The sequence below is a fragment of the Tauraco erythrolophus genome, unplaced genomic scaffold (genome assembly GCF_009769465.1).
Source record: "Tauraco erythrolophus isolate bTauEry1 unplaced genomic scaffold, bTauEry1.pri scaffold_61_arrow_ctg1, whole genome shotgun sequence".
Classification (NCBI taxonomy): domain Eukaryota; kingdom Metazoa; phylum Chordata; class Aves; order Musophagiformes; family Musophagidae; genus Tauraco; species Tauraco erythrolophus.
The window spans coordinates 275,772-301,749 of NW_028238629.1; the positions used below are offsets into that span (position 1 = coordinate 275,772).

Here is a 25,978-nt window from a genome sequence, read left to right on the forward strand (position 1 = left end):
CGGCCGCTTGGCGGATAACGGCGTCAGGAAGGCGCCCTGGGCTTTGCCGGCGAGCGGCGCCAAGGAGATCTCCCGGTTCAAGGCGGAACTCCCGGCGTTGGGTTTCCCCGTCCGGCCGCCCAGGGGAGGCAGCGCCATGCCCTGAAGGATTTTTCCAGGAGATTTGGGATCCGTCCCGTCGTCCCCCATGGAGGGAGGCGGTTCGATGCCGGAGGGGTGCGGCTCTTTCTTGATGACGCAAGGTTTGGTTTTCTTCTTGAGGATCTCCCGGAGCGTGTCGATGGGAGAACCGTTGACCGACCACTCGGTCACCCCCATCTGCCGGAGGTGGGACCGAGCGTGGCTCGACAGACCTTTCCGGTTCTCGAAGTATTCCCCGCAAAACTCGCACCGGATGTCTCGCACCGGGTCGGCTCGGGAGGCTGCGGGGAGAGAAGGACCGCGCTGAACCCCCCTCCCCTTCACCATCGCCCGTGGAAAACGCCGGGAAGAGCCCGCAGCCCCTCCTGGAGCCGGAGGGATCCCCACGTCCGCGGCGCCGGTCCCGCTCCGCAGCGGAAAAGGCTCCGTTCACTTACAGAGGTTCAAGGGAGACATCTCCTCCCGCGGGGACCAGGCGCGGTCGGATGGGTGAGGTTCTCCGTGGATTCCTCCCGCCATCATCTCCCGTTTGATTTCCACCCTCAGCTGGTCTTGTTTGAGCTTCTTCTGCAAGGAGGGAGGAGAAAGGCCTGGAAACATCTTCCGGGCAGTGGGAGGTGGGGATGAGGTAGGAGATTGCCCCAGGGGGCTGCCGGATGGCTGGACCTTCTTAGCGAGGCTTGGGATGTGGATGTCTCCGGGCCCGCGCGGTTCCAAGGATCCCATGCTGCCCAAGAGAGCCTTGGCCATGGCTTTTGGTCCGGGCCCAGCGGGATTGGCGGCTCCGCTCCGCGGCTGGGTTCTCCGTTTGAGGATCTCCCGGAGCGTGTCGATGGGAGAACCGTTGACGTACCACTCGGTCACCCCCATCTGCCGGAGGTGGGACCGAGCGTGGCTTGACAGACCTTTCCGGTTCTCGAAGTATTCCCCGCAAAACTCGCACCGGATTTCTCGCACCGGCTCCGACCCCGAGGCTGCGGAGAGAGAAGAAAGAGCGGAATTGCTCGACGGACGGCCGGGACAGACGGACACAGCCCGCAGAGGCCAAACCGATCCCTGCCCCTAACGGGAAGCGAGCTCCAACGCGGGACCATATCCCGGGAAAAGGCAACAACCGAGGGCTGCCAGGAGCTCGAGAGCGTCCCGGCACAGCCGTGATCCGGAGCGTCGGGATAACGCAGCCGCTCGCGTCCTGTTCCCAGCAAGCGGCGAGTCTCGCTCGCGCCGCGGCACCCCAGCTCGGTGCCGCCGACACCGCGTGCCGAAATCAATTCCCTGCTGATCCCGGTGCTCCGCACTCGAGCCGGGGCATCTCCCGTCTCCGGGAAGCGCCAATTCCCGGCACGTTGAGGAAGAGGAGGAAGATAATGCGGGGTGAGGTTTTTACCACCAAAATTAAGCCGCAACCTGAGCCCCGCGATATCCCGGGGCACCATCCCCGGCTCCGGAGGGGAAGGGAGGAACCGTCGGCGCTGCGGCGGGACGGGCAAATCCAGGCAGATCCCTGCCTGGAACCGCGGCAAAACCACACCAGCGGCTCGAAGCCGCACGGAAAGGGAGACTCAAGCGGGATAATTCCAGGCGGAGAGATCCACGCACGTAGGATCCAGCCGTTCCCGGGCACCGACGGCGGAAAGAGCTCACCGGGGCGGGAATTTCTGACCCGAGTCGGGATTTTGGGTGGGGGGCGACGCCGGGAAGGGACCTACGGAGAAGGGAGCGGAGGCACCGCGGCAGCCAAAACCCGGCTCACCGCGCAGACCGGCCGCGGCCAACCGCCGGCACGGCGGCGGCTCTGGTTTCTCGGTGAACGAGGGAGGAGATGGGTTGATTCCTCGTGCCGCAGCGCGGGATCCGGCGGCGCCGCAGCCTGCCGGGAACTTCGGTCGTCCTCCTCCATGGCTTCGTTAGCCGGCAGCACTAACGACGAGGAATTACGGCACCGGCTACGAGCCCGGCGAGCCCGGCAACGAGGACGAAGGGGTAACGGGTCAGAGTTGCCGAACAGCCCTTGGAGCTGGTGATGAAGACGTTCCCGGCAGGATGCGGCACGCCGGGAGAAGGTGGCAAGAGCGGCCACTGCCGGGAAAACCGTTTTGGTGCCAAAGTGTGGGAATAGGTCACCGATGGAGCTTGGGGACGAAGAGGGTCGTGGCAGCACCAGGGACTGCGGTGCCAGGAGCTGCGGTGGCTCCTCTCCGAGCGCATCCGAGGCTGGAAACGGTGGCAGGGAACGGGCTGCCGGTGGCCAAACCCACCGCGCTCTGCCAGGAGAGCGGAGCTGGCCGTGCCAGATCGTGCCGCGGCGCAGGAGGGTGCTCCACACCGGCTGAACCCGGAGGAGCCAAGAGAAGTGGGGAAGAGAAAGAGCTCGGAGGACAGCGCACCGGCAACTTCCCCGAAATCCCGATGGGAATCGCCGTTTGCTCCGTCGGGGAGGACCGTCCCCTCCGACAGCCGCAACGGAGCGGCACGGATTTCCCTGGCACGGCCGCTACCAAACGCCGGTTCCTCCACGGATCTCCGTGCCCACCCGGCTGCCGAGCACAGCGACGCCCGGCTCGGCAGGAGCCGGACGGGAGAAGCCGGGGATTTCCCTGCCCTCCGCCCGGGAAACACTAAAAAAAAGGGAAACTCACTTAAATTGAGGGGTCCTTCCTCGTCCGCCTGCGGCCACTGCGCCTTCGGAGAGCTCCGGAGAGGGCTCAGCGAGAGCTTGGAGCTCTTCTCCTCGGGATTTTTCGGAGACGGCGACCCCGAGAGAGCCGGCGGCACCTTCTTGAGGATGGGAGACCCCGGTTGGGAAAGGTTTTTGGCGAAGCCGGGGGGGGATTTGATGGCTTTATTCACCGGCCCCTCCGGCGGGCGCTCGGCGGCTTTGCCGAGCGCCAGGAGGGCGGGCCGAGGGGAGGCGGTGGCGTCTTTGGGAGAAGCGGATTTTTTTCCGAGGGCGACGGCCCCGGCGCTGCCGTCGGCTTTGCCTTTTTGTTTCACCAGTTCGTAGAGCAGGTCGATGGGAGCGCCGCTGCTCTCCGACTCGGCCACGCCGAGCTGCCGGAGGTGGGAGCGCGCGTGGCTGGACAAGCCCTTGCGCGTCTCGAAGCAGGCGCCGCAAACCTCGCACGTCGTCAGGTTCTGGGCTGGAGAGAGAAGGAAAAGTCAAAAAAAACGGGAGAAAAAGGGAAATCGGAGCGCGGTGCGAGAGAAGGAAAAGAAGAAAAAAAGGGGAGGAAAGGAAAAATTAAAAAAAAAACGGGAGAAAAAGGAAAAATTTTAAAAACGGGAGAAAAAGGAAAATGACAAAAAAGGGAGAAAAAGGAAAATGAAAAAAAAGGGAGAAAAAGGAAAATGAAAAAAAAGGGAGAAAAAGGAAAATGAAAAAAAAGGGAGAAAAAGGGAAATTGGAGTGCGGCGCGAGAGAAGGAAAAGAAGAAAAAAAACAGGGAGAAAAAAAAAAAAAAACCGGGAGAAAAACGGAAAATGAAGCGTGGCCGCAAGAGATGGAAAACCAAAAAAAATACGGGAGGAAAAGAAAAAATTAAAAAAAAAAAACGGGAGAAAAAGAAAAAAATTTAAAAACGAGAGAAAAAGGAAAATAAAAAAAAAACAGGAGAAAAAGGGAAATCGGAGCGCACGCACGAGAGAAGGAAACGAAGAAAAAAAAACAGGGAGAAAAAAAAAATAAACGGGAGAAAAAGGGAAATAAAAGCGTGGCCACAAGAGAAGGAAAAACTAAAAAAAACCCACGGGAGAAAAAAGAAAAATTTAAAAAACGAGGAAAAAAAGAAAAATTTAAAAAAAGGGAGAAAAAGGAAAACAAAAAAAAAACCACACAGAAGAAAATGGAAAACAAAACAAAAAAAAAACAGGAGAAAAAGTAAAATCAGAGCACGGCCACAGGAGAAGGAAAAGCAAAAAAAAAACAGGGAGAAAAAAAGAAAAAAAATGGGAGAAAAAGGGAAATCAGAGTGCGGCCGCAAGAGAAGGAAAAACCAAAAAAAAACAGGGAGAAAAACGAAAACCAAAAAAGAACGGGAGAAAAAGGAAAAATTTTTAAAAAGGGGAGAAAAAGGAAAACCCCCAAAAATGGGAGAAAAAGGGAAATCAGAGCACAGTCATGAGAGAAGGAAAAGGAAAAAAAAACGGGAGAAAAAGGAAACAACAGAAAAAAAAACAGGAGAAAAGGAAAATAGAGCGCGGCCACAAGAGAAGGAAAATCAAAAAAAAAGGGAAGAAAAAGGAAAAGCCAAAAAAAACAGGGAGAAAAAGGAAAATCAGAGTGCGGCCACGAGAGAAGGAAAACAAAAAAAAAACGGGAGAAAAAGGAAAAGCAAAAAAAAAACCGGGAGAAAGAGGAAATGGAGATGGGATTTTCCCCGCTCCGGGGTGTTTTCCAGCGCGGTGTCGGAAGCGCTGCCCCCTGGCACGCTCTGGCGCCTGGCGGCACCAGGAGCGATCCGAACGCGCCCGATTCCGGGGAATTCGGAGCGGAAGGTGGGATGGAGGATGAGGATGGTGGTGCCAGGCAGGGGGAGGTCGGATTTTCCCCGCTCCAGGACATTTTCCGGTGGTTTCGGAAGCGCTGCCCCCTGGCACGCTCCGGCACCCAGCTGGCACCAGGGAGCGATCCGAATGCGCCCGATTCCGGGGAATTCGGAGCGGAAGGAGGGATGGAGGATGAGGATGGTGGCGCTGGGCGGAGGGAGGTCGGATTTTCCCCGCTCCAGGGTGTTTCCCAGTGCGGTTTCGGAAGTGCTGCCCCATGGCGCACTCCGGTGCCCGGCTGGCACCAGGAGCGATCCAAATGCACCTGATTCCAGGGAATTTGGAGCGGGAGGTGGGATGGAGGATGAGGATGGTGGTGCCGGGTGGAGGGAGGTCGGATTTTCCCCACTCCAGGGTGTTTTCCGGTGTGGTTTCAGAAGCGCTGCCCCCTGGCATGCTCTGGCACCCGGCTGGTACCGGGAGCGATCCGAACGAGCCCGATTCCGGGGAATTCGGAGTGGCAGATGGGATGGAGGATGAGGATGGTGGTGCTGGGCGGAGGAAGGTCGGATTTTCCCTGCTCTGGGACATCTTCCGCTGTGGTTTCGGAAGCGCTGCCCCCTGGCACGCTCTGGTGCCCAGCTGGCACCGGGAGCGATCCGAACGCCCCCGATTCCGGGGAATTCGGAGCGGGACCCACCGGTAAAACTCACCTTTGGGGTCCGGAGGATCCGGTTTGCTCCCGGGTGGCTCCGGAGACAGTTTGGGCCCGATCCTGGCGGGGGGGGGGGTCCAGCTGCCCGGCGGGAAGCGGTTTTTTCGGGAGGGGGGGGAGCCCAGCTCCATGGGCACCAGCTCGTCCTCCGGAGCCAGGACTGCGGGAAAACGGGATCGTCAGGGGCCGCCGGGGGGGGACGACACTTTTTCCGAGGGGGTTGGGGGCTCATTTTGGGGGGAGGGGGGTGGGGATGGCTCATTTTGGGGCAGGGGATGGGGGCGGTGGGGGCTCGTTTTGGGGGGGGGAGGGGATGGTGGGGGCTCATTTTGGGGGCGAGATGGGGGCGGCTCATTTTGGGGGGGAGGGGGCGGTGGGGGCTCATTTTGGGGGGGGAGGGGGCGGTGGGGCCTCCTTTTAGAGGGGGGGGGGATGGGCCGCCGGCAGCCCCGGGGCTCCGCTTCCCACCCGGCGGCGGTGCCGGGATTTGCATCCCCCACCCCGGATCGTGCCCCCCCCCTCCCCCACCCAAAAGGGGCGTGGCCAGACTCACCCCCACCCACCCCCCACCCCCCCACCCCCCCCCCCCCGCCCGCCGCCGTGACAGCACCGGGCGCGGCCCGGCCCAGCGCCCCGGGGGGGCGGCGAGGGACAAAGCGGCGCCGCGGGCGCGGACAAAGGGGGGCGGCGGCTCCGCCGCGGCGGCGCTCGGCGGCCCCTCCCCCGCCCCGTCCCCTCCCCCCATCGGGCCGGGCCCGGGAGCGGCGGCGGCCGCGGGCCGGGCCCGGCGGGGAAAAGGGGCAGGAGGTGGGCGGGGGGCGCGGCGGGGGAACGGGGCTCACCCGGCTCGGGCGCCGCCTCGGGCCCGGGTTCGCCGTCCCCGCCCCGGTCCCGGTCCCGGGGCCGCGGCGCCGCCGCCGCTTTTGTCACTTTGGGCTGCGAGGAGGTGGAGGCCGCCATCTTGGCTCCGGCACATGCGGGGCGGCCGCTAGGCCGCGCGGTCGAGCGCCGAGCGGCGCGCGCGCGCCCGCCAGGGCGAGCGGTGGAGCGCCGAGTGAAGGGACGGCGGGAGGGGGAGGGGGAGGGGGGAGCCCGGTCCCCGGGGCGGCAGGTGGAGCGCCGAGCAATCGGCGCCCCGGCCGGCGGCGACAGGGAGGAAGGGGGAGCGCCGAGCGATCGAGCGGGGGCGCTCGGTGGCGGAGCGGCGCGGACCGGATCAAGGCCCCGGGGCCGGGCCCGGCTCAGCGCCAGGACCGAGCGGGGTCAGGGCCCGGGGCTCCGCCTCACGGGGCTCCCCGGCTGCCCCCCCGACCCCCGCCGTGGGGCCTGGCCGCCCCCCAGCCCCCCGCCACGGGGCCCGGTGCCCCCCAGGACCCCGCCACGGGGCCTGGCCGTCCCCCAGCCCCCCGCCACGGGGCCCGGTGCCCCCCAGGACCCCGCCGTGGGGCCTGGCCGTGCCCCAGCCCCCCGCCACGGGGCCCAGTGCCCCCCAGCCCCCCGCCACGGGGCCCGGTGCCCCCCAGGACCCCGCCACGGGGCCTGGCCACCCCCCGAGACCCCCGCGGTGGGGCCCGGTGCCCCCCAGGACCCCGCCGTGGGGCCCGGCCGCCCCCAGCCCTGCCTCAACCTCCCCCTCCCCTATCGGGGCTCTCCCCATCCCAACCCCGCTCCTCCAGGGCTGGTCCCACCCCAGTTCCGCACCCAGAGGTCGGGTCCACCCACTCCAGCACCACCCAGACACCTCCTGGGACAGAAGGGGCCACCCAAAGCCTTCTGCCCGCCCCCGGCCCCAGCCCGGGGTGCCACAAGGAGGGGGGTCTATTCAAACCATTCCAATAAAAAGCGAAGGAAAAGCAATTTGCTGTCCAGAGGGATACGGGGACATCGGCCGCCTGCTCCGGCGCTGCCGCCTCTCCTCAAAGCGCCGTTAGAACCACCGCAGGAACACGGACTGAGACCCAACGGGATGGAGGCAACGGGGAGCAAAGTCTCCCCGAAACAGACCGATAAGCACTACCGGAACGGGCGGAGAATTCCCAGTTTTTGAGATTTTTCTATTCTAAAACGACAGCAGGTGTCGGGGGAGATGAGCCCCGCAAGCCCAGCGCCAACCGAAGGAACTTATGGCTCAGGAAAAGCGATTTTTGGAGCCCAAAATGAAAACACGAGGCGACGGAGCGAGTAATTGTTACCTTGGATGGGTTCTGCTCGGCTCCATCCTCTTCCTCACCTTCCCCAGGGAAGGACAAGCAGAGTCCCAACGCGGCCACGCGTGTTTTCCGTACAGTTTCAGAGCTTACGAGTGGAAAAGCCGCGTTCGAGGGCGGCCGCTACGGTCCGGAACGGCACCAACGAAACCCACGGGCGATAAAAACGCGTCTGCTGCTCCCGGAGAGCGTAAAAAATCCCAAACCAAGACGCGGCGGCGCGGGAGGAGGAGACGGCCCACCGGGGTCGCAGCTAAACCAAAACCAGAGCCATTTTCCAGCACGGGGAAGCTCTGGAGGTTCAAATTCCCACTTACTTTTGCATCTCGGGCAGCTTCAGGAGGAGCAGTAGGTGGTTAATTCAGCTCCTGTGAGATTAACGAGCCAAAAAAGCCGCGATGGGCCAAATCTCGATGTTTTTAGGGAGTTTCAAAGCCCGCAGCAGTAACCAGGGATCCCCGGAGGCTCCGGGCTCCATAAATTACCACCACAGAGGGTCTCGTCCCGGCGGCTTTCGGGTGCTGAGGCGACACGTGGTCGCATCTGCGGGGCAGCGCGGCGATTCGCGAGTCCTCGGACCCCCACGGAACATCCCCACGCTGATTCCCAACAAACCGCGCTCGGAAGACGGGTCACTGACCCCAGAAAGGGGTCGGAAAAAGGCTCCGTTCCCATAAGCGGCCGCTTTAACCTGGATTTGAAGGATGATCCGTGGACGCGGCCGGTGCCGTTATGGAGCTGCAGATCTCTGTGGTTTGAGAAAAAAAAAAATGATTCCTGGAATTTGAACCAAATCTTCCTGGAAAAGAAGATCCCCAGCGAAGGGAACGAGAGGTCTGGAAAACAGCGGGACAGGCAGAACTGCCGTGATGGTTGGCTCGTTAACGGGCTCCGTCTGGGGTGAAGATGAAAGCACCTGTCCTTGCTGGCCGGCCTCCGGCGTTCCGGATTCCGATTCCTTGCCAAGGAGGTTTGCCAGCTCTCTGTGTCGCTCTGGAATTGTTTTGAACGCGGCGCTTCCCCTCGCCGGCTCTGCCGAGGAGGACGAACCACTAACGAGCTGCGCCTCGAGGAAGGCATAAAACCTCTCCTCGGCTTAAAGCAGCTGGAAAAATACTCCAAGGTGAGGATGAAGGTCTTGAGGAATGGCTGTTCCAGGCCCAGGAACTCAGCGAAATCCAACAGGAAGAGGAGAAACAGAAGAAAGAGGTGCTGTTCCATTCTCCACCGCTGTCCTGCTAGGCTGCAGAGGTGGCCACGAGGCTGGTTTTGAGGTGGTCGCGGTATCCGTGGGTGTCCCTGGGTCATCCCGACTCAGGGCTGCACCCCCTGCGACATCCCCTTCTCCAGCAGATACAGACCAGAGGCTCCTAAAAACATTAGGAAAGGGAAAGGGACAATTTCCACCCTCGGGTGGGTTATTGCGACCATCTCCCTTGGAGCGTTGCCCTCAGGGATCCAACACCACCGTTCCCGCGCTGGAAGACCCGGCTGAGAGGTTTCACGCCGTCTCCTGTGGTTGTAGATCAACGGTGGTGAGAATGGAGCTCAAATTCCAGCTAAAAACCAACGTCGGATCTCCCCCGCGGCGCTGCCGACCACCCCAAATCTCCAGCGACCCAGAGAAAAACCAGGATCGAGGGCAACGGCCAACGTTATCCGCGTGCAGGGGAAGGAGGGAAGGGAAGGAGGAGGCCAACGTCAGCTTTTCAATAACCTTGAAGTCCAGAAAAGAATCAGAAGACGGTGGAAAGTAGGTCAAGGCTGCGGATGAGCGCGGAACGAGCACGGCAGGAGGGAAAAATCGAAAAGGCCGACACGAAAGGAGAGCGTGACCCGAGATCCGTCACGTGAGGAGGGTCCTCAGGGCACGTCAACCCGGGAGAGAGGTGGTGGGACCTCCAACCTTCTTAAAACTCAACGGGAGCAACCTGACCTGGCTTTGACGTTGGCTCCGTTGGCAGCTGAGCTCAGGTACAGACCTGCCGAAGGTTTTTTTCCGAAGCTCCATCCATCTGTGATGGACGCGGCCACGCTCCTCAAGGGAAAGGAGGCCAAAAGGCTGCGGCCGTGAAGCGTCTCCATTCCGAGGTCTTTGCTCTCAAGTCAAAGCATTGAGGAAGAAACAAAGCTCAAAAAAATAAACCATAAAATCTACAATAAATGTCCTCTTCCAGCCCTGGTGGAGGAGCCTTCTCCTTCTGATCTCCTCCAGCCTCACGCTGTGGTTGTCCCCACCTCAGGCACCATGAAGTCCCGGGTTTCTCCTACCCTGGCCACATTGGCTCAGAGAAAAAGAGGTGGGGGGAGGAATGGAAGTGGCTGTGGGGTTTCTGCCCACTTGTACCTCTGAGTAGGTCACACCAGGGTTCCCCCAGGTCACCCCTCAAATCAGTTTTGGAGCCCTCGACGCTCAGATCCCGTCCCTTTTTCTCTCGTTGGCCACTGGAAGGAGCTCCCTGTTCTCCCCATGTCCCGGAGTGAAGCTCCACAGAGGGAGATCTGGGGGGCTGTGGTTGCTGGAAACCTCAACGGGAGTCAACTGTGTGTCCTCATGGCCGAGAGGGCCACCCATATCCTGGCTAACTCATCAAAAGACGTGGGTGGCCCATGTCTCGGTGTGGCCTCACCTCGAGTCCTGTGGGCAGTTTTGGGGCTCCGCAATCCAAGAAGGACATAAAAACCATTAGGACGTGTCCAAAGGAGGGCAACAGAGATGGTGAAAGGAGCAGAGGGCTTATGAGGACACCACGGTTGGTCAGCCTGGAGAAGCAGAGACTGAGGGGCGACCTCATTGCTGTCCTCGTGGCGAGGAACGGAGAGGGAGGTGCTGATCTCTTCTCTCGGGTGTCTGGTGACGGCACATGAGGGAACGGCTTAAAGTTGCATTGGGGAAGTTCAGATTGGCCGTTAGGAAAGAGTTCTCCATGGAGAGGGTGGTCAAGCGCTGGGCCAAGCTCCCCTGGGATGAGGTCGTGGCCCTCAAGCCTGTTGGTGTTGAAGAAGAGTTTGGAGGATGCTCTTAGATGTAGGGTTTAACTTTTAGGTTGTCCTGCGCGGAGTCAGGAGTTGAGCTTGATGCTCCTCGTGGGTTTCTTCCAAACCAGGAGATTCCAAAAATGTTTCTGAAAACTATCCTCTGGAGACCTCCCAGAGAGGGGGGAGGACACTTTTCAGTCAAGGCAGGATCTTGGGCATGGGAGGGGCAAGCCCCACTTCCGAGTCCTCATCTGGGAGAGGCTCAACACGAAGAAGCTGCAGGATGGTAACGGTTGGGGAATCATTCCATGAGCTCATGCTCTCCTAAAAAAAATCCCACGCTACGTCAGGTGTGCTCCAGAAGGAAGGACAGACCCCATCCTCTCTGGCTCTGCGTGGGGTGGAAGGTCAACCAGCAAAGGAACGTTTCCTCCTCCTGGACATGGTAAAACATCGTTACTGCTGCACCGGAGCAGATCGAGAGGAGAAATCCAGGTCTAGCAGAAGACCTCGCAGGTTGGGACAGTAAAAGAGACCACGGGGAGTTAAATCCGGAAAAAAAAACACCGGAGAAGAATGGAAGATGATGATGCTGCCTGCGGAAACAACCGGGGCAACAGAGCGAGGTGCGGCAGAGCACGAGGAAGGAAAACTGTTGAGGAGGACGCGATTGCCCAACGCTTCCCAACGCCTGCCAAGACGTGCCGCGCGTTCTCCGGGACGGCTGCCAAGAGGTTCGGAGCCAGGAGATACACAAACGGCGTCGCCGAGGAGCCGAGCCGCGCTTGAAGGAGGTGGCTGGAGCAGCAGGACACACCTTCAGCCATCACAACGTACAAAGAAAGCCACCACTGAGCACCGGGACCTCCTCGGAAAAGCCACCAACTCCACGGAGACAGTTGGGGACAGCTCAGGAGCCGGCGGCCTTGCAGAAAAGGGTGGAAAAAATCCCGTTTTCAGACTTTTAAGCTTTTCAGAAACGAACCGGAGTGAACATTATGACCCTCCCGACGTCACAGCCCATCCCGGGGTGGGCAGGGGTCGAGATGACCCACCCCTCCGCTCGCCCATGCCCGGCGTTGAGCGTGGCGCTTCCGAGGAGGCTTCGGATGTACCGAGGAGGGAATTGCCAACGAAATCAGGACCAAAAAGGGGGAAGACTGAAAGATCCGAGGGGACAAAAAAAAAATAAGTCTCTGCTTATTTTGGGGTAAATCGAAGGGCGACGGATCTAAACACTAAAAATACCACAGACTCCATCGGCGTTGGAACGGCGCGGGCCGGCGGTGGCAGCGCGGGCGCCGGAATCGGCGGCGGAATCTCCATCCCACCAACCTCCTTCCGACTCTTCGTTTTGCTTCAAGAGGTTTTTACGTTGGTTTTTTGTTTGTTTTTTTAACCGAGTGGCCAAAGGCACGAGACCAGCAAGAGGGCGAGCGCGTGGTAAACCCACAGCCCTTTCCCAGTTTTCCCAATCCTTTCTTCTTCGCATCCCACCAACGAGCAGCTCCGGGAACGGAGACTTCACCCCACGACGACGGAGATGCTCCAGTCTTGCGGGGATTTGGTTACAAGCCCAAGAACGGATCCATCGGATCCATCTCCCGGCACCGGGAGCTGAATCTTCCGCCTTCATTTCCTGCTGCAGCTTCCTTAGAAACTACGAACCGCGGCCAGCACGGAAAACGGTTCACAAAACGTTCCTCCTCCCAAAAAAAAAAAGGGATTTCTCCCTTCCTGCCCCCGCGATGGTTTCGGTTAAGGGTCTACGGACCATTTAACAGCTCCGGAGGCATCTCGCAACGCCGGCGGAGACCTTCCGGCGGTTCACGTGGCTGGAAGCGGAGAGGAAGGAAGCAGGAAGCGGTTCGCGGAGAGCCGAGCTGCGCCATCGGCACCGGGGCGCCAACGGCCGTCGCCGCTCCCACCGCGTGGCGGAGCCACCGGGCCCGCTCCGGTGCCCACCGCTGACTCTTGTTGAGATCTTCTCGCCGTTACGACTCGCTGACGGCAAGAGTTAAACACCACGATGCACCGGGCGCCGTGCCGGTCTTGAATCCGTTACGAGATACTTCCAGAGCCGGAGCGCCCCGAAAGCGGAGTTTTGAGCCAAAAGTAAACCAAAGAGGGGTTTCGACTCGCGGCGAGTCGTTCTCGGGAGGTTTGGGAGCCAAACTTGCCCGTTTTCTCGCCGTTGGCCCCCAAAGACGCGACCCGTAAGAAATACGGAGCGCGCGGAGTTTAAATCCAGGAGCGCGGCTCAAGGAGGTGTTGGAGCTCTCGCTTTAGCGCGGGACACGCGCGCCCTCCGCTCGTCCCACGTGTCCGTCCTCAACCTCATCCCGGCTGAACCGAGACGGTGAAGCAAACTGGAATTAAGCTCTAATTCCACAACTTTTACCCAGACAGACAATTCCCGACCCGGTTCCTCCCACCGGCGTTTTCAGGGTGACCGGGATGCCCCCAGCCCCAGGCCAACATCACGTGCCCAAAAAAAACCCTCAAATGACGTTGCCCGAACTGATAAGCGAGATCGGATTTCATGATGTGACCCGTTTTTTTATCCTAAAACTTCACACTGGGGACATTTGACATTGGATCTGCCTCGTTAAAACGGGATTAACCTCTTCACCGAGGAGCAGTTGGCCGCGCTCCTTCTTCACCGAGACACTTTCCACCCTTCTGAGCTGCCAAAACACCCCAGTCCCGGTTTTTAGAGCAGCGCCGCTCTGTAGAACGGTTTTTTCCAGCAAATTTTGGGCACCAGGAGACCTAAAATCACTGACCCATAGTCAAAGTCCGCAGGAGCATCCGGCCATCAGCAGCGGAAACCCACCCGAGCCCCTCCAGAAACGCCTCTCGTTGGCATCAACCACCACCCCAGGCTGGTAACAGTCATCATCCAGGGTTTGCCATGCCAAGAGAGAAGAGTTTGGGTTCATTCCCGTTTTAATTTGCGCTCGTTAACACTCAAAACTCGTTCCAAAGAGCCGTTTGGGCACGTGGAGTAGTCTGGAGCGCCGGGATTCCAGGCTCCTTAGATATTTTAATTCAAGACAGATCACTTTGCGTTGGAGGGATGTATCTAAAACAGGATTAGGCTGAGCAGAACCTAACGAGAAGCTCCTCCAAGGACCTCGGGGAGCTCCTTCAAGGACCTTGGGAAGCTCCTCCAAGGACCTTGGGAAGCTCCTCCAAGGACCTCGGGAAGCTCCTCCAAGGACCTCGGGAAGCTCCTTCAAGGACCTCGGGAAGCTCCTTCAAGGACCTCGGGAAGCTCCTTCAAGGACCTTGGGAAGCTCCTTCAAGGACCTTGGGAAGCTCCTCCAAGGACCCCAGGAAGGTCCTCCAAGGACCTTGGGAAGCTCCTTGGACCCCAGGAAGGTCCTCCAAGGACCTTGGGAAGCTCCTTGGACCCCAGGAAGCTCCTCCAAGGACCCCGGGAAGCTCCTCCAAGGACCCCGGGAAGCTGCCAGAAGCACCAGGTGTCAGTAGGTGGTTGTTTTTCCTAATGCACCAACAAGTTTTTCGTCTTTGAAAGAAGAACGTCGCCAAGTTTTTGGCACAAACTCATTTTGGAACCCTGCAAGGGGAAACCTGGAAGTAGTTTGGGATGGGATCTGCTCTGGAAGATCCCGTGTGAATAATGTGGAGCTTAGCTGACGGAGGGGCATGAGCTCAGACCCAAATCCATTTGAGAAGGACCTTCTACGCTTCCCCCGCGGTACAATAACACCTACGGAAAAAGCAGCCGCGGGGTGAACACGGAGCCCCAAGACCAGAGGTCGCATCCTGCCCTCCGCGTGGCCATCTGTGGCCAGGTTGGACCCGACCCAGTGACCACGCTCTTCTCCTCTCCCCCAACCACACTCTGCCCCGCCATTTCTGAAGCTTTAGGAGTTTTCCCGATGGAAACCTCGTCCCTAAACACGACATTTATCAAATGACAAAGCCCGAATGACCAAAGCGCGGCTCTCCGGTGGGACGCGACCCCTCCAGACACCGCGCTGCCCGGCTCTTTCATCTGCCGCCATCCCCATCCATCTGCCCCCAAACCCCCACCAGATTTCACAGGAGACGCAGCGTCAACGACGACGACGGATAAATCGACACCCGGTTACGCCGATGGCACCCCTTCCCTGCCAACACCCACCCTCCACCACGGCTCCGTTCGGCCGGACGCGACGGATGGGGATTATCAAAAGGCTTCCACGAGGCATTCGGAGCCACTTACCGTCTCTGTAGGACTGCAGGGACTCATCTCCCCAGGATGGGGGAAACGGGGACAGAGGAGACCGTGGAATGCTGCACTCGGACATGGGGGTCATGCTCTTGCGGGGCACGAAGCCGTGAGCGTCCCTGTCTCGGCTCGGGGACGAGGGTTCGGCTCCCATCGCCGCTTGCAGCATGGGATGCTCCGCCGAGTTGGCCAACAGCTCCTTGAGGATGTTGATGGGCGAGACGGTGAGTTCCCAGTTGGTGATCCCAAAGTCCCTCAGGTGGGCTCTGGCGTGGCTGGAGAGACCCGCTCGCGTGTCGAACCCGGCCCCGCAGAACTCGCACCGCATCAGGCTGAAAGTGCTCGGGTCGAAGTTGGCAACTGCGGAAAGAAGGGCAGACAGTCAGCGGCGGCCGGAAAACCTCCGGATCGAGCCTCCCAGGTTGGGGGAGGGGGGGGTTTATCGCACCCGGAGACGACCGACGGCCACTGGTTGTGCCACGGTCACCGCGGATCAGGTTGACCACGATACCATACGTACCCGGTTCTCGGTAGGAGGAGAAACCCCCACCGATTAAAACATGGAAATGGAAAACACGGAGAATTGAATACATACTACCTTTTTTCTTCTTCTTTTGGAAGGAAAATTTTTGCTCTATAGCTTTCACTTCTTCCGCCGAGATGAAATGCCGGACGTTGTAGCTCACCCCCACCCTGTTGAGGTGGCCCCGGACGTGGTTAGCCAGCCCGATCCCGTTGTGAAACCTGTCTGGGCAATAGGGACACTTCCTCTCCTCGTTCTTCAGCATGGGCGAGTCGGAGTCCAAGAAGTCATCGAACTCCAGAGGACCCTCCAGAGGAGAATCCAGCAGGAGCATATCCAAGGGAAGGGGTTCTTCCATCAGGAATTCCCGAGAAGGAAGCATCGTTTTCTTCTTGAAGGGTTTCCCCCGGGGCCGCTTCGTCGCCTTGGGGTGCAGGTTGACCTCCTCCAGCAGAACGATGGGGACCATCCTCCTCAACTGCTGCTGCTGCTCCTCCGAAGCTATCGAAGAGTCCGTGGCCTTCAAGGTGTCTCTGAAGGTCCTCTTGAGGTCCAAGGCAGCTTGAGGAACGGTGATGGGTTTGATCCCTCTGCTCTCGCTCAGATCTATTTCCGGGCTTACCAACATCTCCTCTTCCATGCTCCCAGCGTCGTTGGCCAACATCCACTTATGCCTGAGCTCTTCCAGCCCCATGGCGTGGCTCCTGAGACCGTCACCGTCTCCTTCGAGGTGCTGAGCTGCTGCTTTTTTTTTCAGCTGCTGCAGAGCGAACTGGGAATACGCTTTAGCGGTGGGAAAACCGGAGAGGCCCAAGTTTTTGTGCGGAGCGGCGTACGGAGCTGCTTTCCTGGCGTGAAACCCGGGTGCCTGGTAGTCCTTTTTACCAGCCCCGTTGCTTTTGTCGAGCCGCGGGTGAGCCAGGGCGAAACCGGGCACCGTTTCGTAATGCGACGCGCTTTCTCGGTGCGCCGGAGGGAAAAGCCGGTCCGTTTTGCCGAAATAATCCGTCTCCGCGAACCGGCCCAGCCTGGCGGGGCTGTAGGCATCTCTGCTGGTTCCTGGTTGATTGGGATCATCCTCGTACACCTCCATGTCCCAGGAGAGGTGGGAATGGGCGTATTTCATGTGTTCCTTGAGGATGTTCTCGTTGGGGGCCGGGAAGCTGCAGAGGACACAGGTGCTGAGCCCTTTGCCGCTGCCGTGAGGTGGGACCTGCATCTGCAGGGCCATGTGCTCGTTTGGTTTGAAGTGTTTGTAGATGCCGTGCACGGGGCTATCCCGTATTTCTCCGCTGGCCGAGCTTCCGAAGAGATTCATGTTCTTTGCCCCTTGGTCCTTCCTCTCCTTGACGTGCATCTTGGCGTGCTGGACGAAGATCTTGGAGGAGTTCGTGCCGAAGACGCACTTGGGGCACTGCAGCCGGGCTTCCCGACCTTCGTCCGGAAACTCGTTCAACTTCTGGATCTCTTCGATAATTTTTTCCCTGGATTCTTGGTGGAGCCTTTTGTGCTGCTCCAAAGACGGGAGGTCTCCGAAGGCCCATCCGCACTCGTTGCAGCAGAACTGACACTGCCCTCCCAAAGTGTCTCTGTCTTGGTCCCTCCCTGGTCCACGATTATGCTGGAGCATGTGATCCATCAAATGTTCCTTCTTCTTGAAGTAAATGCTGCACTCGATGCAGGTGTAGACCGTCGGGTCCTCCTCCGGCCCCAGCTCCTCCTTCCCCTGCTCATCCAACAAGACGCTGCACACGTAGGGCCTCATCTCCATGTCGTACGAGCTGCAGGGAGCGGGCTCCAGAGACATCAACGGGATCCGTTCCACCGAGTCTTCGGCGTTCACCGTCCAGGACTGTTTGCCGATGGCGAGGTCCGCGCCCAGCTGAAGACCCGGTTTCTGGAGCGTCCACTCGGCCGTGTTGAGCGGGTTGATCTCACCCAAGTCCGAGTCAACCATCAACCCCTTCCTGTGGGCCGAGGAGCTCTCCGAGGATTTGGACTTGCCGAGGACAGGGTTTAGCGTTTTCCGGAACACCGTCGGAGTCAGCGGAGGAGGCACTTCACGCACGGCCTGTCCCCGAAAGGGCAAGGTGGCTGCTACATCTGTCGGCTTGTTTATGTCTTTGTAGTGAGGACCTGGGCTTTTGTTGGATCTGGAAATCCACTCCACCCTCTGGATTCCCCTCCTGCTTCTGTTTAAGTGCTCTTTGCTGAGGCCTTCGAGTTGCTTTGGTTCGTTTTGGAGATACTTCTCCTCCCCGCCGCCCACCGCTGACGCCCCCGCGCAAGGGCCCGGCGTCTCCGCTGCCGCTTTGCCACCGTCCAGGTCCTCGGAGTCGCTCTCCGGTCGCTCAGGATCCACCCGCGCCGTATTTACAGCCCGGGGTTCCGCGGCGAACGCCGGCTCCTTGGAGTCCTTCAAGCTGGAGAGTCTCTCTAAAGTGCTTCCTTCTCTCCCGTCGGCCATTCTCGTCTCCAGGACGGAGGTGTCCCAGGTCACGCTGCCGGACACGGTCATGTTCCGCAGGTCTAGGGAGCTCCTGGCGTCCGTTCTGTACAAAGCCTTCTTCAACTCCAAGCGGTCTTCGTTCGTGGAGCTGCAAAGAAGTTTTTGAGAGTTAATAACCCCGTTAACGAGGTAGGACAAAACATTTCCAGTTACAAACGGGTTGTCCTAGAAGCAGAGGCTGGGGATTTCGTGGTTATTTCCGTCTCGCCCCAAATATTGAAGAATTGGGACAAAAACGAGCCCAGCCCTTCCCACCCTCCCTCGGCTGGAATAATTTTCTGCATCTTCTCCCGGGCTTCCTCCAAGCTCGGTTCGGCGATGGCCGTATCTGGGCTCTTCCACGTTCGTGCCAGGCACAACAGGAGCGTTGGGTTCCCATCACCGGGTCATCCGTTCCTGCCTTGGGCCAGAAGGCGTCTTCCCCTCGCTCCGCCCCACTCCTAAGCTTCTCCTTCCCTTTCCCTCACTAACTTCTCAAGATGTCTGGACACCTTAGTGCCTCCTTTTTACCCAGTTCAACATGGATATTTGCTCGTAGCGATGACACTTGTCGCTCCCAGGCCAAAGAAAAGGCCAATGAGCTCCTCAAAGTTGCATAAAACGGGTTTAAGGGCCAACATGGACCATCCCAAGGGTCTCTGGAACCAAAGGATGGTTCGTCTCCACGATTAAATGGAAGTCCCTGGGTGACTCCTCTCCACAGCATGAGTGGGAAGTCTTTCTTCCCTGTGCAGACACCCCGAGCCACAGTGGATCAAGGTGGTTCCTCCCCATCCTCTTCCAAAGAACCCCAAAGCTGGGAAGACCCCATCAAGCAGCTGGAGAACATGAACCTCCATGGAATGAGCTCTACAGTGGGACCGGGTGACCCCAAGCCACCCAGATGGGTGTTGGGTGTTAAAGAGGGGCTGAGCACACCCATGGGCTGTCCCAGCCTGGGGATTTTGAAAGTCCTACCTCGGGCTTGGAGGCTTTTTCAGGGAAGAAGGGACATGGTGAAGGCCATGAGGGTGCAACAGAGGCACCTGATGTTCTCTGAGATGCCTCGAGGCATTGGAGACGTCTGGCACTGGCACGGGACCAGCAGTTACGAGATAGGATCTAAAGAGCCTCAAGCCCTTCTGCTGGGGTGGTGGGAGGCTCGGTGGGGAGGCAGAGAGCCTTGAACTGCACCAGATCCCCACATTTAGGCTTCTGAACTGGGCTCCAAGAGATCCAGGAGCCCCGATGTCCCTGATGGCAGCTTCACCGGGGTTTGGCAGATTCCTTGCCCTAAGGGTGCGACCCAGCTTCTGTCCTCCACGGCCAGCTTCACGCCCAGCTTCTCCCTCTACGTACAGCCAAGAACGGGACGTCAACCACCACGTCCCGACTCCTGCCTCCTGCTAAACCATCCCTAGGGAAGAAACCCGCCAGATCGCAGAGCCCCAACACCCAGAGAAGCTCGGTGACTCAAGACCTCGTGGAAGAAGCTGCCCCAGGGCCAGCGAAACACTATCTCCCGGGTCAAGTTGTGCTGCCAGGAGAACAAAGCACCTTTGTTGGAGATGGCCGGGGCTGCCAGTTCCACGCGGTTCTCGCGCTGCCTTCCTCTCTCTCTCTCTCCCCTTCTTTTTAAACCTATTTATTTCCAGCTCGTTCCTGGAAAAAGCCATGTTGAAGGAGCCAACTGACCTTCTCCCGCCCTCCCCCATGCTGCACCCTCCCAATTTTATTCAAGACAAATGACCGCGGACTGGAAGATGGGCTTCGCCGTCATGGCGTGACGGCGGGGAAATGCCATTCCCGCACGGACCGTAAATCCTGGAGAACGTTATTAAAAATAACTCGCTAAGGAACCCGCCGGCCCCGGAAGGATCGAGTCAACGGCAGATGCTCGTTGAAAAACGCTGGCCATCGGTTGCGTTGCTCAACGGGCCGAGACGGGGAGCGATTCCGAGCCAAGCGCCGGTCCCCGGTGCCACAGGGAGGGACAAGGACCCGCGTTCTGCTGGAACCCCTAAAATTTGCCTTTTTCCAGGGTGCTCAGAGCTGTTTGGGAGACTCCTTAGGAGTTCTGGGACACCGGCACAACCGAATCAAGCAGCCACCTCCCAGTATCAATCTCTCCGTCGCACCAGGGACAGTCCCAACGGTGCCGAGGGGAACTGGGGTGGCTCCGAGGGGAACCGGGGCGGCTCCGAGAGGAACCAAGGTGGCTCCAAGAGGAACCAGAGTGGCTCCAAGAGGAACCAGAGTGGCTCCAAGGGATGACTTAGGATAGGAAGAAGCCGGGTGGTTTGTTGGGAAGCAGGACAAATGAGATGAATTAGAGCAGCCAACAGCGCTCTGCAGTGAGGGGGACGGTGGTGGCTCTAGAGGGACCCATTGGCACCTTCGGTGGTGGGACAACCCTCTTCGGGGATGACCAAGGAGATATTTTGGGGTTTTCTGGAACTGGAGCACCGCTAGGAAGGGGAGACGGGCTCCCGGGCTGCGACATCCCTTGGGAACTTACCCGAGGTCGGTCCGGTGAGCTGGGGCTGGGACGGCACCGGAGAGGGCAGGATCAGGCTCATCTGCAACAGAGAGGAAAGCTCCGAGGTCAGTCCAAGCCCAAGTGAGGCTTTTTTCCAAGCAATTTGCAATAAAGTGATTTTTTTTATTATTATTTATTTTTTTTTTTACGTGATAGAAAAGCTTTCCCAGCAGATAAAACCCCCTCTGCTCCCGCTGCCCGTCCTTCCCTCCTACAGCCGGGTCCGGATTACGGGAGGATTTCCAAGCCACACTTAAGAGGGTTTAATCCCGCGCGCCAGCTATTTCCACGGATAATCGTTCCTGCAGTTAAGCAGTTTAACGGGAAGATGCACACACCATTGGCCACGCTCCTGCCAGAGAGGTGTCCGGCACGGAACCGCGACCGAACGGCTGGACAAGAGCCGTCTTGGTCCACACTGAGAAGAAGACCCGTTTCCCTCTGCTCTACGGATGAGGCTCACGAGCCTCCCCGGTGCCGGCGTGCTTCCCTGCCCTTGGAGCGGCACACGTAGGGTTTCTCCAGGCACCAGAGAATCATCTGGGGCTTGGAGGAGCGTTGCTTCGCTCCGGTGTTGGCCAAAGCCCTGGGATGGCTCCAAACCTGCTCGTGAGAAGACGCGGGGCAGGATTTCAGGCAGCGCCTCCAGAAGATCTGCCAGATCAGAGCCAGAGACATCCTTCCTCAAGAGGAGGGAAAACCTTTGGCTGCGTCCCACGAAGATGTCTGGATCGAACCTACGTGGCCCAGAGGTTCCATCAACCGGGGCTGAGCTCAAGGCAGGACACGGGGGTTTTGTTCTTCATGATGGATCTCCGCCGTCCCCGTCCGGCCACGCGTCGCCCGTCCCAGTTGTATGGAAAGTAGGGACTGGCTTGTTGTTATGGGTGAGGCTGGGAGCTCGGGGAAGCCGAGGTGTCGCTGGGTGAATCCACGTTGTTTCCTGCTGTGAACCAGCCCCAGGCAAGCAAGCTCGTTGCTGGGACAAGGAGTTGTCCCACATCCCGGCTCCCATCATCATCATCATCATCTTGAGTCATAGGGGGCCCAGCAGCCCAAGCCCTGGGCAAGCAAGCTTGCTGCTGGGACAAGTAATTGTCCCCATCCCTGCTCCCATCATCATCATCTTGGGTCATGGGCAGGCTGGCCCTGGACAAGCAGGCTTGCTGCTGGGACAAGGAATTGTCCCGCGTCCTTGCTCTCATCATCATCATCTTGAGTCACGGCATGCCCAGGAGCCCAAGAGTTGCCTGGACCTCACTGGCGTGGTGGAAATAACCAGGGAAGGAGGTGTCCACAGCTTGATGGAGGGTGCAGACCTGGCACAGACCATGCCTGGGGCTGATGATGGAGAAAAGGGACGTGCTGGGAGCAGCTCAGATTCCACCACGCACCATCCAACGACCCAGAGAGCCTTTGAAGTTGAACACCAAGATAAGAGAGAGCAGGATCAAGCCACACGTCCTGGGAAGGACACGGGGAGTGCTTTGGAAACACATGGCCAAGGAGACGGGTTTTGCCACAACGATCTGCAGGCTCAGCCTGTAAGAGCCTCTCCAGCCCAAACTGACCCCCCATCCCCTCCAGGATGGACACAGCTGCTCACAGTTCACATTTATTCTACGGATTACCGGTTATGTGCCGTAAAACCAGGAGGAACGTGGTTTTCAGGCCACCATGTTGGTTCTGGAGATGAAGGAGGCAGGGCAGGACCTGCCCTGAAAGTAGGGGAGGGACGTGAAAAGCCACGGTTGGCTTCTCGTCCTTCTGACGTTTTAGGTGAGCCACGTTAGAGGTGAGCCTCAAGGCTGAGAACCTCCAATGAGGAGGTCTCACCTGGAGATGATGAGGTTTGAGATCTTTCATGGAGACGCAGAGCTGGGACCACACACGTCGCCGGGGTTTATCCAGCATCGGCGCTGTCGGACAGAGGCGGCAGCACCTCCAGCTCCCGGATCAGGTCCTTTTGGCTTCAAAAATCATTTCGGAAAAGGCCGGTGGAGAACCAGGGCCAAGCTGCCGAGGTCACGGACGACCGGCAGTGTCCGTTCAGGAAAGCCTGTGTCACGCACCGGCCGGGGCGGGAATGCTGGGGGGGAAAACAAAAAATCCAACCCTCTAAACACTTCCATAAATCCCCGGCGCGTGGACGGAGAGGAGCGGAGAGCGCCGAGAAGGGCCGGTGGCAGGAGCCTTCCAGGGACTCCTTTGTTCTCCGGAGCTCCGGCACAGCTCCTATTTTTAGCACCCGTCTCCTTTGGAAGAAAACACGCGGTGATTTATCTTCCTCCTGATGAGCACGTAACTGCGCTCCCTGCAAATCCCGGTTTCTTGGAAACGGCGAGGGATGAGGGAGTTGTCTTGGACTTGGGAGGCTCAGATTTACCCTCTTTGGTAATCCAAACAGGAACGGCTCCTCCGACCGCGGCAGCGCCTCCCGAGAGACAACGGCGAGTCGGAATTCATCCCGGAGCGCGCCGCCTCTCCTCCGAGAGGTCAAACGGCCTCGTCTCAGGGTCGCGGGTCTCTCCTTTCTGGTTTTTCCTCTATCCCAAGAGTTAAAGCAACCCCAGGCAAAATAAAAAATAAATTTAAAAAATGGAGCCACCACAGGAGCCCGAGGCCAAAACTCACACAAAAAAACAGAGATAAGGGAAAAACCCAGGAGTTTCCCAGTCTGGGACCAGTTACGCAAAGACCAGGAGCTCTCCTAGACGCGGCGGATCCGGCTCTAGACGAATTCGACGACGGTTAATTACATAACGCGACTCAAAGGTCACGGATTGAGAAACACCAACATCTCCAGAAGAGCCGAAAGAGCCCCGGCTCATGGAGGCCGTCGCGGTCAGGGTTGATATGGAAGAGGTCAACGACACACTTGAGTAGCTCGATAACGTATCAAAGTGCAAAAATTTTGCCTAAACCTTCCCCGTCACCCAAAAAACCACCAAGGTGCACCTTGAGGTGCTTTTCCACGTCGCCGCAGATGTTTCCTACGGAAGGGTCGGGTTTGTTTAGCACCGGAGCTACTCAAGGTGTATTTTAGGACTAACGACGCACCAAAGGGTAGCTGGGATAAATTAGCAAGGTTGCCCCGCTGCGTCAGGAGGTCACGGAGATGTTGACGGGTCAAACATCCAATGAAGTGAACCCCATGAAGGTCCCCAACCATCGGAGACTGGAGGACATGATGGATGAAGACAGGCTGGAGGAGTTGGACTTGTTCTGCTTCTGGTTGAGAGCATGGAGGTGCTGCCTACAGCTGCTAATTGGAGGGTGTAGAGAAGATGAAGCCAAACTCCTCCTGGACAACAACGAGAGGACAGGGAAGTCACAATATAGGAAGCTCTTCCTTGTGAGAGTGGGGGATCCCTGGAGATGCTCCAAACTCAACTGGATGGCGTTGAGCAACCTAATTTTGAAGTTGGCTGTGCTTTGAGCCTAGTGATGGGGTGAAGACCTCTGAAGGGTCCTTCCAACCTCAATTATTCTGTGATCTTAGGATTAAAAACCCAAATTCAAGAGTCTAAACCAAAGAGGTATGTTGGATGGTGGTTTCCATCAAGACCAGCTAGAAACAAGGAGAGGATTTCTCTTCTGAAGAGTTCAACCAAGAAACTATTCTCCTGAAAGTTCTCTACCTCCCAAGAGGTGTCTAGTGACAGTCTAAAAGAGCATAAAGGAGGGAACAATTAAGGAAAACCTTGCAAATACTGTTATTTCCAAACTTCTAACTGTGTAAGGCTCCAACCCTGGACGCAACAGAAGGTTTCCCTTCCACACAATCCTCCACGATGGGAGGAAGGACATCTACCTGACCTCCACGTGCTTTCTGCATCTCACATCTCAGCAATAATTGACAAGGAAGAAGGCTCAGCTCCTACTCCAGCCCTCCAGCAGCTCCCAGGTCAGCTGGGTTCCCACTGCCAAAGGACCAGCACTTCCAAAGGACATCTTTGTCTTTGGGATCCATCCAAAGCACCGTGGGCAGCAGGTCGAGGGGGGGATTCTGACCCTCTGCTCTGTGAGACCCCCTGCAGTGCTGCGTTCAGCTCTGGGGTCCCCAGCAGCAGAAGGACACGGAGCTGCTGGAGCGGGGCCAGAGGAGGCCACGGAGATGATGGGAGGGCTGGAGCACCTCTGCTCTGGAGACAGGCTGGGAGAGTTGGGGTGTTCAGCCTGGAGAAGAGAAGGCTCCGGGGAGACCTTCCAGCACCTCCCAGTGCCTAAAGGGGCTCCAAGAAAGCTGGAGAGGGGCTTTGGACACAGGTATGGAGTGACAGGACACAGGGTGATGGCTTTGAACTGGAAGAGGGGAGATTTCCATGGGATCTGAGGGAGAAATTCGTCCCTCTGAGGGTGGTGAGGCACTGGGACAGGTTGCCCAGAGAAGCTGTGGCTGCCCCATCCCTGGCAGTGTTCCAGGCCAGGTTGGATGCGGCTTGGAGCAACCTGGTGTACTGGAGGGTGTCCCTGCCCATGGCAGGGGGGTGGAACTGGATGGTCTGGAAGGTCCCTCCCAACCGGTCTCCAGTCAAGGAAGGATAACAAGAGGCTCCTCCAGAGGGGGATGAGTTGGTTTAGATCTGAACCGGACTCTTCAGAAAAAAAAAAAAAAAAAAAATTAAGTGAATTGGACAGGAATTTACAATACCATTTTTCTGAGCAACCTGAGGGCTTCTAAAAGCCTTCAGAACCAGATGATCACCTCCAAAAGCCTTCACCCACCCTACTCACCCTCTCCCAGGCTTTGTTTTCTTCCCAGCTTATCTAAACGAACGGAAAAGAGGCGAGAAGAGAAACTTTATCTTCCTGGGCAGCCGTATCAGGCGAGGGGTGAGCTATTGCGTCACCTTCCCAGATGTCGCAAGACACGATTCAGCTCTGGAATTCATGACTGGCTCCAACTTAAGGCTCATAATCTCGGGTGGTTTGATCCGAGAGTAGAAGACACCAGAAGAATCGCTCATCGGCGTCACGCCGGAAACATTCGGTCACCCGGGGCTGTGTGATGGCCAAGAACTGGTGGGGTCTTCCAACTCCCAGACTGTAGGTGAGATTTAGCTCCCCAAAAGCTCGCTGGAAACGCAGGGAAGCAAGAGCTTCATCCCCACACATCCCAACCCATCTCCAAATCCATCCCCCAGCCCCAAACTTGGCTTTCAGCCCAAAGCAGCCGTTCAAGAAGACCTCTCCGAGGCCACGTCCACACTGGCAGAACCACGGCAGATCCAACTCGAGTGCCAACGGCAGCGTGCGGCGGGCGAAGGCGCCGTCGGTGCTTTTGCTCAGTGATCCTGAGGTCCTCGGATGCGAGCACCGGGGGTGGCTGCGGGCTGAGAGTGGGTGACGGGAGAAGCAAAACACGGAGAACCTTCACAAGAGGCTGCAACCAACAACTCTTTCTTCTCCAACCCACCCCAAGCAGGACCAGCAGCTCCCACGTGACGGCGAAGGCTTTGCCAAGGCGCTCCATGGTACAAGAGAAGACGACCGCCCCCACCCGTCCACCGAAGCACCCGGACGAGCGCTCTGGGGTTCAGCCCGGAGCTGTCTGGGTGGCCACCCATGCCAGATTCAAGCTCCTCGATGGCGTTCCTACCCCAAACCCCTGGTGCAGACACTACTCCTCCATCCCAAGAGCCCGGCACTGCTCCGCGC

General features: G+C 58.4%; 1 protein-coding gene across 1 annotated transcript in view; it reads right to left on the reverse strand.

Moving 5' to 3' along the window:
• Positions 1-25,978, reverse strand: part of LOC104378614 (WIZ zinc finger) — a 53,368-nt gene that overhangs the window by 826 nt on the left and 26,564 nt on the right. The window contains exons 4-10 of the mRNA XM_086630937.1: positions 20,297-20,357; positions 15,363-17,887; positions 14,762-15,127; positions 5,340-5,501; positions 2,781-3,281; positions 579-1,115; positions 5-422 (exon numbers count right to left, since the gene is read on the reverse strand). Of these exons, the coding sequence (XP_086487063.1) occupies positions 5-422; positions 579-1,115; positions 2,781-3,281; positions 5,340-5,501; positions 14,762-15,127; positions 15,363-17,887; positions 20,297-20,357 (4,570 nt within the window). The remainder of the gene's footprint in view (positions 1-4; positions 423-578; positions 1,116-2,780; positions 3,282-5,339; positions 5,502-14,761; positions 15,128-15,362; positions 17,888-20,296; positions 20,358-25,978) is intronic.